The 12,726-nt window shown below is 46.8% G+C and overlaps 1 protein-coding gene across 2 annotated transcripts in view; it reads right to left on the bottom strand.

The window, feature by feature from the left end:
- The window catches only part of SLC13A3 (solute carrier family 13 member 3), a 54,270-nt gene that overhangs the window by 4,035 nt on the left and 37,509 nt on the right, over positions 1-12,726 (bottom strand). For both annotated transcript variants that reach the window (XM_030825686.1, XM_030825687.1), the window contains 2 exons: positions 4,342-4,503; positions 1,551-1,688 (listed from right to left, as the gene is read on the bottom strand). In XM_030825686.1, the coding sequence (XP_030681546.1) occupies positions 1,551-1,688; positions 4,342-4,503 (300 nt within the window). The remainder of the gene's footprint in view (positions 1-1,550; positions 1,689-4,341; positions 4,504-12,726) is intronic.

Below are 12,726 nucleotides of genomic sequence, written 5' to 3'. Positions count from 1 at the left end.
GGGCCCAAAATTCCTGCTGGTCCCATGTTAGCTACTTCATTAACACCTAACTCATTACTCTCAGGAGCAAACCTGCAGGTGGCCCATTCCTGCCCGGGACTGGCTGACCAGGGGTGCCCCTTGTACCCCTCCACATCTCTTCCAAGTCTCTACCTCTTGGGGACTCCATTTCTCTGGCTGTCTTTTTTCTCCAAATCTGTGCTGTTTGCCTGCTGCCCTCTCAGTCTTTTTCTCTAAGTAGCCTCCCTGCTTCCACACTTGTCCCTCCCACCCTAACGATTCACTCCAGCCAGCAGCCGAAATGATCTTCTACAGACAGAAGTGAAATCACATCATTGCCCTGCTTACTGAGGGCCCCCACTGTGGTTTGAATAAGATACCAAGTCTGTCCTGTCCCCGCTGTTCCCCGACCTCGTGTCTCCAACCTCATCCTTCTCCAACTCCACTGCAGCCACCCCAACCTCCTGGGCCTGAATTTCTGGAGCACTCGCTGCTATTCCTCACTTCCAAGCCTTTGCACCTGCTGTGCCCTCCGTTGGGACTGCTCTTCCCCTTTTTCTTTGTGAGGCTGGCTGCTTCCCATGATCAGCTCCCATGTCACCTTCCTGGAGAGGGCTTCCCTGCCACCCCTCTCCCCCGTCCTCTTACACTTCCTCACGTTTTATTTCCTTCTGAGCACCTAGCAATATTGAAATTTACATAATTTAAGAAAATCTGCTGAACTTGTTGACGCCTGTCTCCACCAATAGAAAGCACCCTCCTTGGAGGCAGATCAGTGTCTCTCCCGCTCTGCAGTGCCCCCAGTGGCTGGAACATAGAATGCACTCAGTAAATAGTGCTGCAATGAATGAACAAATTAATGAGCGTCTCTTTGTCTCCTCTCTTCTCTGTTTGCTCTGTATCTCCCTTTCTGCCTCGCTCTCACTCTGGCTCTCACTCCCCATGTGTCCTGCAGGGGTCTTGTGTCTGGAGGGCCTGCAACGCTATTGGTTAAGCAGGTCGCCCTTCTTGGCTTTGACAGCTTTGGAAGAGTTATTTGCAAAGCCAGTGGAGAGGGAAAAGGCTGCAGGAGTCAGGAGCGGGAAGGGAGGAGCTGGTTCAGCAGGGACCTTCTGGGGGAGGGAACATATTGCCAATGGCTGGGCCCTGCTGAAAGCTGGTGGGGTCCTCCCACTGCTACAATCCTCAGCTTCTGTCTCCTTCCCAGCTGGTTGAGCACTGAGGCCCACCCCCGAATCCTAGGGTGTGTCTGCTGCTTCTCTCCCCTAAAGATCCTGGGCACGAAGTGGGGTCCAGAGGGAGGGGGAAGTTCCTTGCCTCTGGAGCAAATTTTGGAAAGTAGTCACTAAGGCAGTGTTTCCTGAGATTGTCTAAGTGCGAGAATCATCCCAGAGTCTCTGCTAAATGTATGTTCCTGGTTCCACTCAGAAAGACCTATTCAGAGACTGGGGAGTGGGGTCAGGGTGCAAGAGTCCTGCATAGAGGCCTTGCCCGCCCCCTTGCTGCCCACCCACATCCCAGGGCCTCTGCTGGGAAATGCCTAGACTCACCATGTCTTTAACCAGCAAGTGTCCAGAGGCGAAGGCGATGGAGTTGGGGGGCGTTGAGACCGGAAGCATGAAGGCAAAGGAGCAGCCGACTGTGCCCGGAATCATCAGATACAGGGGGTGCACTCTCAGGCGGATGGCCTGGGCCAGGAAAAGGCGGGAGAGACCCGGAGAGAGACCAACACAGAGCGACCACAGCAAAAGAGAGAGAGAGAGGCAGTTGGAAAGAGGGACACAAAGACATAGAGACAGAGAGACAAAGACATCCATAGAGATGGGCAGAGTAGCAGAGAACAACAGGGACAAGTGAGAAGAGAGAGTTAGAGAGACAGAGAGTAAAAGGCAGTCAGAAAGATACATGCACAGGCAGAAACAGACACAAGCAGGTAAGAAGAGAACCAGATCGAGAGAGAGGTGGAGAGAACATTGCCAGGGTTAGTGATATTCAAGGGCCACACTGTGGTTTGATCAGGGATGGGCTGGGGTGATGTACCTAGAACACTCCTTCTCCAATGTGAGAGTGCAGAAAAGCACTTGGAGGGCCGGTTAAAGCCCACATGGCTGGCCCCACCTCACCCAGAATTGCTAATTCAGCAGGTCTGGGGTAGGACCCAAGAATCTGCATTCCTGACATGTTCCCCCGGTGCTGCTGATCTAAGGACTGTACACTGAGAACCAGGGCTTTAAAACACTTCCCCTGCCTGCTCCTTCCCTCAGCCAAACAATCTCAACCCAGAGTTGGCCTCCAGATACCTCTTGTTGGGGGCATCCCTGGATTTCAGTGAGAAAGAAAGCTCACGGGAGCATCTGTTGGCAGCTCTTCCAAATTTCTAAGACTGTGTGTATCAAGCCCCCTGTGAGCTGGCCTCAGCTAGTGGGCCACCAGTTTATCACCTCTCCTGTCTACAATTCATACTGATCACTTTTCTGGCATTTTACTTAAATAGGATGTTTTTGGGCCTTCTGGGGAATTTTTGCAACCCAAATCACATTTATTTTCTCAAAAAGCTCTAAAATCACCCTCTTGCATGTAAAATGTTGTTTGATTTTGATGATAAGCAAAGTTTACAAGAATGTGTCATTTGCAAGTGTCTTTTCCAGCAAAAGCTGCCCCTTACAGACCTGGCTGGGTTCTGTGCTCCCTCTCCTTCCCCATACCGCCTATAATACTCCCATTTCTCTCAGTCACCAGGTCTCCCTGAGGACTCGCACCCCATACTGCTATAAAATGGTGAACCACTTTAGAGGGCAATTTCCTCATCTCTAACAACATTTTAAATGCACATGCTCTTTGACCCAGGAATCTCAGTTATAGGAATTTCTCTAGATGTAATCAATGATGCACAGACAAGGCTCAGGTGATGCGTCATTGTTGAGTAACCGCAAAGTCTGGAAATACCAATATTTCCACTGGGCAGAGAGACTGCTTAAATAAACCAACAACTGTCCATTTATAATGGAATATTCTCCAGTCATTGAAAATAACACACTGTATATCTGTGTGCTAACACAGATAAATTGATGCATAAAATAAGCAAACAGAAACCAAAGACAAGGTGCTGCAGGTATGTGTGCTGGGGCATCACTGTTTGCATACAAAGCATTTACTTGCAACATTGGTTTAATTTTATCAGTGTGGGTTACATTAAGGTAATTATATGGTCTGGTCTTTAATCTGTTTAAATATAAAACTATATTGATAGTTTCGTTTTTAAAACTCCTAGTATAAAATCTACCTGATCATGTATATATTGTTCTTTTCATTCAATCATGGTTTCATCTTGCTATGTGCATTTTTTTTTTACAGGAGATTGAATCATAGCTTTCTCTTCCCTTGCTCTCCTTATCTGGTTTTGGGGTCAGGGTTTTGCTAGCTATAAATTGAGTGGCCAGGTCTATTTTTCTATGCTGGTGAACAGTTCGGGTGAGTTGGGAACTCTCTGTTCCTTGCAAATCTGCTAGCTCTCACCCAGCAAACCACCTGGGGCTAGTGATTTTGTTTTTGTGTTGAGACAGGATCTGGCTCTGTTGCCCAGGCACCTGCCATTCAGCCTGGCTACTTTTTGTATTTTTTGCAGAGATGGGGTCTCACCGTGTTGCCCAGGCTAGTCTGGATCTCCTGAGCTCAAGCAATCTGCCTGCTTCAGCCTCCAAAAGTGCTGGGATTACAGGCATGAGTGGCAGAGCCCAGCCTGGGGCTGGTGATTTTTAGCCCAGGAGTTACCAGCTGGGTAGGGGGAAGGATTTGTTCCCCTGACGGGGATATCTGGGAGTGCTAGGAGACTTTGGATTGTCATGATTTAGGGAGGCGCCACTTGTCTCTAGTGAGCAGAGTCCAGGGGCACCACTACACACCCTGTAGTGCACGGATCAGCCCCGTACAGAGAATGATCCAGCCCCAACTATCAACAGTGTTGAAACCCCTGCTTTAGAGGGAGGCTACTGCTTTGCTTACCATTAGAATTTCTCCTATGGCCATTTGTTTACTCAGATTTTCTACTTTTTCTTAATCCAAAATTGGCAATTTACCTGTTCTAGAAAACTCTCCATGTCACCATGGGTTAATTTTCCCAAAAGAGAGAATTGGGAGCACTTTGAAAATATTTACTCTATGTATGCATTTTTTGAAGGAAAACATCCAGTATTTAAAAAAATTGTACTCTGGTTCTGACAATGTATTTTGGAAGACAGCAATAGCAACTGTAGCCCCCAGCGAAGCTCCCTTGGCGGGGGGAAGATTTCTGAACGTGTGTTGGGGGAGGGGTGCTCCCCTCTTCCCCAGAAGGACCCTCACCAGCTCTGCCAGGACTGGCAGGAAGATGATGATGGTGGCCGTGTTGCTGGCAAACTCAGTGAAGAAGGCGATGACCACAGTGATGAGCAGCACAGCCAGGGCGGGGGGCACATTCTCCAGGGGGTGCAGCTGCCCGCCAATCCATACAGACAGCCCCGATTCCTGTGGAGGGAAAGGCATTCCTTCATACCCCAGCCCATCCCCAGCTGCCGCCCCCCAGAGAGGGTTAGGATAGATCACAATGACAACCGTACCCCTTCCCAGATGGGGAGACTGAGGTGCAGAGAGGGGAGGTGACGTGTCCAATGTCACACATTCGAGCCAAGGCCACACATCTGAGCCAGCAGCCTCTCTGCTTCTTGAACTGCTCCCCACTCTATCTCGTACAGGCCAGGGACCCAAACCCCTGGGTCTCCAATAATCCATTTGGTTCTAGCACCCCTAAGCGCTGATTTAAGTGGGAGAGGGAAATCAAACCAGACCCTCAGTAGTAAAACTTCTCATCCCTCTAGTGAAGGTTATTAATTACCCAAATAGTAATAGTTACTTATATAAAATATTCATTATTTTTATAATTATTATTTAATAATATATTAATATGTATGAAATATATATACAAGATTTGCTATATATCACATATAAAACATGTATCAGATATACATCAACTACAACACAATCAATGTAATTATCAATAATAATGGTGTTTATACGCCTGTAATCCCACCACTTTGGGAGGCTGAGGTAGGCGGATCACTTGAGGTCAGCAGTTCGAGACCAGACCAGCCAACCTGGTGAAACCCCGCCTCTACTAAAAATACAAAAATTACATGTGTGCCTGTAATCCCAGCTACTCGGGAGACAAAGGCACGAGAATCGCTTGAACCTGGGAGGGAGAGGTTTCAGTAAGCCAACATCACGCGACTGCACTCCAGCCTGGGTGACAGAAACTCTGTCTCAAAAGCTATATATATACACATATATATACACATATATATGTGTATATATACACACAGTAATAAGGATAATTATTACAATGATAATACAAATATTAACGTTGCATTATTATTCATTGTCGTAAGAATCACCATTATTGAGGCTTTACAGGGCACCAGGCACCTGCAGGCATTAGCTCCTTGACTCCTCCCACCCTTCCCAAAAGGTAAATATTGGTTCCTGTTTTACTGAGGAGGAACTTCAGCCTGAAAAAGTTTTTGTGACTTGCCCAGGATCCCTAAAAGTAGTGCCTGAGACACCCATCTACCTCCATAAAATGATGTGATTCTGCAAAGCTCCCCGCAAATCAGCATCTTCCTCTGGACCCATCAATCTGTCACCTTGTCTCTAAATTAAGAGCAATGCCCAGTGCTGACTCCAGTCCTCCAGGGCAGAGACGGGTAGAGAAGTTCACCGAGACTTCACTCGCCTGTCAGTGCTGCAGAATTATTTGGGCGCTCTCTCTGCTGACTTCTCCAGAAGTTACCCTATTTACCAGTGTATAACATCTAGAATAATCTTCCGCACCTCTGTCCTCTCACCATCAAATGCATCCTTAAATAACTGACCCAGCACATCATTATAACCACAAAGCGGCAAAGCTGAGGATGTCAAAACATGCTCAATGCTGCCCCCTGGTGGAACTGTGATGCAGCAAGATCACGATAAAGCTACCGTTTGTTTAGACCTAGAACAAAGCTGTAGGTTTTGGAGCTGATCTAGGGCAGAGCTGGGTTAGTCCGTTAACATTCAGAATCCAATGTATTGCTACCATAGCCATTTTATCAACCCAGTATACCAAAGACACTTTATATATATATATTTATTTTTAATAGAAAAGCCCCTGCTTACTCAGAACTTAAAAATTTCATAATCAATTCTAGAAGACAGCATACAGGGCCAGGCGTGGTGGCTCACGCCTGTAACCCAGCACTTTTAGAGGCCAAGACGGGCAGGTCGCTTGAGGTCAGGAGTGCGAGATCAGCCTGGCTAACATGGTGAAACCCCATCTCTACTAAAAAAAAAAAATACAAAAATTAGCCAGGCGTGCTGGTGCATGCGTGTAATCCTAGCTACACGGGAGGCTGAGGCAGGATAATCGCTTAAACCAGGGAAGCGGAGGTTGCAGTGAGCTGAGATCACGCCACTGCACTCCAGCCTGGGTGATAGAGTGAACGAGACTCCATCTCAAAAAAAAAAAAATAAAAATAGAATACAGCATACAGTTTTTACATAAATAAAATAGTACACTTGCCCCTACAATTTGACTTAAAAGTTACCTTCAATGTAAGAATAATAAATGCTTAAAAATATCTTTCCCCAGAAGAGTCCTCGTGAAACTAAGGTGTTTCTGGTACATCTGCAGTTTGTCTGCTAGCCTGGGGAATATGCTAAGTGGCAGCGTGGAGGCCACAGCCCCTCCCCTGGCTGCAAGGAGTGCTGCAGGGAGAAAATGGGACCTCTGGTTTTTCCCATAGGCCACAGCTCTGGCAAAGAGTCTGACCTGACAGCTCTGTGTGCAATTAAACGGAGAGGGGCTAGAGAGAGGGAATATTAATGACTCGGGCAAGTGAGAAGCCAGGAGCTGCCCCGTAGCTGGGCCTCTGAGTGACCGGGCTTCCAGCCAGCGTCCCCGCAGCCACACAGGCCTTGGCGCAGCTCCAGCGCTGGAGGGAGGTCTGGCAGCTTCCTAAGAGAGGAAAACCCCTGTTGCGTAGGGTTCTACTGGGGACTCTAAAGGGACTTCACCTGCCCTTTCCCATTTTATTTTATTTATTTTTTTGAGACAGAGCCTCACATTGTCACCCAGGCTGGAGTGCAGTGACACAATCATAGCTCATTGCAGCCTCTATCTCCTGGGCTCAAGCAAGGAAGCCTCCCACCTCAGTGTCCTAAGTAGCTGAGGCTACAGGCACACACCACCATGTTTGGCTCAATTTTTTTAAGAGATTCTTTTTGTAGAGACAGGGTCTTACTATGTTGCCCAGGCTGGTTTTAAACCTCTGGGCTTAAGCGATCCTCCTGTCTAGGCCTCCCAACGTGCTGGGCTTACAGGCATCAGCCACCACGCCCCGGCCTCTTTCCCATATTCTTAGGAATTGGAAGCTTTGTTTCCTTGGGAACACACAGCCCCACAGTATTCCCAGGGACTCCAGGGACCAGCAACAGCCAAGGTCAGAGATGGCATTGCCAGAAGGTAAAGAGAAGGGGCTCTGGAGTCAGACTGAGTTTGCTTCCCAGCTTAATCCTTTCTAGCTGTCACTTAACTTCCTAGGCATGTCACTTAACCTCTCTGTGCTAAAATTTCCTTATCTGTAAACCAGGGATAATGAGAGTGCCTGCCCCAGAGGGTTATCGTAGGGAGAAAAGGAGTGAATCTATAAAGGGCCTAGGAAAGTGGCTGGGCTCTTGGTTAGTGCCTGCCATAACCAGTAGCATGAAGTCACAAGATGCCTGAAGTGGTGGAACTCAGAAATCGCCCAGCGCAGTGGTTGTCAAATTATGTTCCTTAGTGGCCTTGAAGATGACCAGAAGTACCCAAGGCCACCTTGCAAAGATGGGAGGTGGGGAGACTGAGTTGGTAGAGTAATGTTTCCCTCTTCCTCCTGTTTTCTTACTTCAACCAGGTCCTCTGGGTGTCTTTGATATACAGTAGAGGAGCATCTTATAAGGAGGTTTGTTATGGCATAAGTTCAATATTTGAAGTCAAAATCTCCTGTGGCCAAAACTCCCTTGAAAATCTTTTAAAAGGCTTTATAAAACACAACAGGCTCAGCTGTGGGCATACAACTTTGTATAATAATTCTTAGGTAAAGAGACCAGTGAATTTGATTAAAGGAAGGAAAAAAGACAAGGCTTTATGCACATGTATAAACATTCAAACCACTGCACCATTTACAAGCTGTGTGACCTTGGGCAAATTAATTAACATCTCTGTTCCTTGATTTCTTTCAGCCATTGCAGTAAGGATTAAATAAGTGCACACAAAACAGCCTCTGTACATAGTAAGCACTGAATATGAGCTATCATTTAATCTAACAAACACAATATAGTGCTTACTCTGTGCTGGGCACTCTTCTAAGTCATTTGTAAATATTAATCTTCATAGCCACCTCATGGAATACAGATTACAGATGCTCCTTGACTTACAGTGGAGTTATGTCTCAATAAGCCCATCACAAATTGAGAATATTGAAGTGGAAAATGCACGTAATACACCTAACCTACCTGTTCACATCATAACTTAGCCCAGCCTACCTTAAATGTGCTCAGAACACTGACATTAGCCTACATTGGGGCGAAATCATCTGGCAATGCTATACACTGTAGAATATCTGTTGTTTACCCTTATAATTGTTCAGCATCTACAAGAGAGTATCCTACCAGATATCACAGCCTGGGAAAAGATCAAAATTCAAGATTCTAAGTACCTTTTCTACTGAATGCATATCACTCTTTCACCATTGCAAAGTGGAAAAATCATACGTCGAATCACTGTGAAGTCAGGAACCATCTGTACAATTATCTCCATTTTATGGTTGAAGAAACTGAAGCACAAAAAAGCTCAGTGATTTGCCCAAATAAATAATATGACGTACCCTAGTAAGATTCAGAATCTGGATCTTAGTCATGTCACTAGGCTTGTCTGTCCAATAAAATGAGGGTAATAATAATTGTATTAGTCCATTCTCGCTCTGCTAATAAAGACATACCCGAGTGTGGGTAATTTATAAAGGAAAGAGGCTTAATTGACTCACAATTCAGCATGGCTGGGGAGGCCTTAGGAAACTTACAATCATGGTGGAAGTGGAAGCAAACACGTCTGTCTTCACATGGTGGCAGCAAGAAGTGCCAAGCAAGAGGGGGAAGAGCCTCTTATAAAAAATCATCAGATCTCTTGAGAACTCACTCATTGTCACAAGAACAGCATGAGGGTAACCGCCCCCAGGATTACATTTCTTCCCACCAGGTACCATGACATGTGGGGATTATGGGAACTACACAATTCAGGATGAGATTTGGGTGGGGACACAGCCAAACTGTATCAATAATAAAGATGACAGATTTCTGGCAGAAAATGAGGAATGGGGAGAATACACATTTTCTCCTTACCTCTATCACCGCAACATATTTGTAAGTAAGTTTGTTGTGGCAACAGAATAAGATCAACCTTTCATCAATGAGTTAATGCAATAATAACAGTAATAATAATAGTGAAGATGAGTGTGGCTCCTGGTTTGAGCCCCCAGGGTATATCACCACTCTTCTGGGTACTTTCCATATATTATGTTAGCAATTCTCAAAGCAGCCCATCTTGTAGGTCATAGCAACAACGATGTGTTAAGCACCATTATGCACCCGGTGTCTTCTAGGTGCCTAGAACAGTGGTGGGTAAGACAGACATGGTCTCTGCCTGCCCTCATGGAGCTTCCATTCTAGTAAGAGATACAATCAATAAACATGCCCACAGGATCATTTCGGGGGTAGATGTGGTATATAGGAATAGGCAGGGTCATGAGTGGAAGAGGGACTGGGGTGGGAGGCTATTCTAGATGTGGGAGCTTGGGAGGGCATTTCTGAGGGGCTGAGACCTGAAGAGTGAGGACTCAGAGCTCTCAGGACGAAAATTCAACAGAGAAAGGGAAGATGCAAAGGCTGTGGGGTGCATGTGAGTCTGCTGTGGCTGAGGAAGGGGCCAAGGAAACTGGAGGGGTGTTAGGAGGGAAGAGAGGTAGGTGCCAATGTTGAGACCTACATTGTCCCATACAGCTTTCTGTGTTGGCCAAGGGAAACCTTGGATTTGAGTTTAAGTCTATGCAGACTCATGACTATATGGTTTTGTGGCAGGAGAAAACTGTAGTGAGGACCCTAAGTGGGCTTAAGTGAGTTGCCAAGGCTCAGAGTAAGCACTAGGATAGGCTCCCTGCTCTTCAGAACCAGCGCTGGGAGCCCACACACCCAGGCTCACCCTGGATTGCATCCAGGGACCTCCGCTCCTCAGGAGGCTGCCAGGCTGTGTTCTGATGACAGCGTGCGGCAGGGGCCGGGAACCAGGATGTGCCATAAGCATTCTGGTCGCTCCTGGGCCAGGCTGCGGCTGCCTGGGGAGGGGATGGTACGGCAGAGGCTGGGGAAAGGAACAGCTACTACACAAAGAAAGCCCCTATTGAAGAGAAACTCCGGCCAGCTGCCCAGGCCTGGGCTTAGAGCCAGGGTGGCCTCTCAGCATGCCCAGCGTCCCGCAGCCCAGCCTCCGCTGAGAGCCAGTGCTCCCCACACCACTCCTGGAGCTTAGAGAAACCTCTGGATCAGGGTCATCTCATCCAGCCTCCTTCCTCTAGGCCAGGCTGGGCTCAGATCACTGAGGTAAATGGCACCATTTCCACCAAGTTGCTCAAGCCATGAACCTCCACATGATTCTTGATTTTGATTTTCCTTTTCCTCAGTATCTAACCATAATAACCAACTGTGCTGGGCTGTGTTCTCATTTCTCTGCATATATTGACTCACTTAATAGTCATGACAACTTTACCAGGTGGGTGCCATTGTGATTCCAATTTTACAGATGAGGAAACTGAGGCCCAGAGAGGTTTAGTAACTTGACAAAGATCATACACCTAAGAAGTGGGAAATCTGTGATTCCAATCCAGATGGTCTGGTTCCATCGTACCTCAAGCTTCTTCAAGATCTGGATAACATGTCACTTCCTTCAGGAAGCCTTCCCTAAGACACCCCCAGCAGGAGGCAATAGCGTAAGTCAGGTAGACATGAGCTCAAATCTTAGCCCTGCTACTAATGAGCTGTGTTACCCAGAACCAGTTACTTAACCTCTTTGGGTCTCAGGATTCCTAAAATGGAGACAAATAACAGTACTTTTGCTCATCTATTCCTTTGTTCCCTTTGAAGTCTGTATCATTATTTATGTTTTTTAATAAATAAAGTAAAACATATTTTATTTAAAAAAGAGCAACTATGTAGAGAGCCTGAATGTGCCACCCAGATCCCCATCAGTGGAGGTCTTGTTGCCCCAGCTAAGGGAGTGCAGTCGGCTGTCTCAGACCTCAAAAGCGGCCTCACTTGAGGTCATACCTGCACCTGGGGCAGCTTGTGTCCCCAGACAGATGGATGCTGGGATACAAGGGCCTGGCTATCTCTGATTACTCGGACTGCTTCTGAAGACCATCTCAGCTCCAGTGCTCCTGTGGGGTTGGGTCTGCCTCCAGCTGCTTTTCTCCCTCTGCACTCTCCTGCTTCCTTCCTCTCCCTTCCACAGTGACCCCAAGGGCACAACCTAATGAAGCCCGTGCTTGTGAATCTCCATCCCAGAGTCTGCTTCCTGAAAGCCCAACCTGTAGAAACCATGACATGAGGATTTATGAGCTGGTGTACATGCAGTTTTTAGCACTTCTTATCAGCTATATGTATTGGGCAGTTATTCTTTAATTTTTTCCAGCAACCCTGTAGAGTAAGAACTTTGAGCCTCAATCTATGGAGGAGAAAAATAGGAACCCAGAGAGGTTAAGAAACCTGCCTGACGTGTCCCATCAAGGAGTGGTAGAGCCTAGACTGACCAGGTACTGAGATTCCCAGGCCTGGGCTTCTGCCCAGTGTACACGGTTAACAGGTGTCCAACATTGTAACCTCATTTGAAACTGAAGATTAAAATTGAATTAATAAGAGAAGCAGTAAAAGAAGTAATTTCAGCTTCCCTTAACCTTCACTTCAGATGGACTTTTAATTGGCTGTGGTTTTTAATGCCTCAGTTTACAAGGCGTTCAGGGGTGGGACGGAGCTCAGCCACGCGAGCTTTGGCTTCAGATCCTGGCTCTACCATCTCCTGACTGTGCAAACGTAGGCGAGCTATTTAGCCTCCTTTTGCCTCCAATTCCTCATCTTTAAAATGGAGACAGTGATAGTTTCTGATTCAGCGGTGTTTATAAAGATCAACTGAGTCATATTCGATTCACGAAGCACTTCAAACAATGGCTGGCATGTGCAAAATTCTAGAGTGAACAATTTGGAGCCTGGACTCTGAAATCAGGGAGAGTTTGAACCCCAGCTCCCAAGCAGAATACAATTGTAAGAATTTAAGAGGGTTGCTTAGTTTTTCATGTCTCAGTTTTCCTATCTGTAAAAAAGGCATAAAAGCATTACCCAGCTCTTAGGGCTGGTGTGGTGATTCAGTGAGATAATCTGTGGTGACAGATGCTAGATGCTGACGTTGCACTGCCTCTGAGCTGGGCTGGCTGACCCGCACTTGCACACCCCGGAGAGTGAGCACTCCCTGCAATTCTGCGCTCCGCGTGCCTCATTTGCTCCACCCTGGTCCCAGCCCTGACTTCTGAGCTCACAAAGCCCTCTGGAATAACATTAATAATAACATCCGTGAAC

Source organism: Nomascus leucogenys, chromosome 13 (genome assembly GCF_006542625.1).
Source record: "Nomascus leucogenys isolate Asia chromosome 13, Asia_NLE_v1, whole genome shotgun sequence".
Lineage (NCBI taxonomy): Eukaryota > Metazoa > Chordata > Mammalia > Primates > Hylobatidae > Nomascus > Nomascus leucogenys.
Note: the sequence above shows the minus strand (reverse complement) of the source record. Positions and strands in the feature narration are given on the sequence as shown.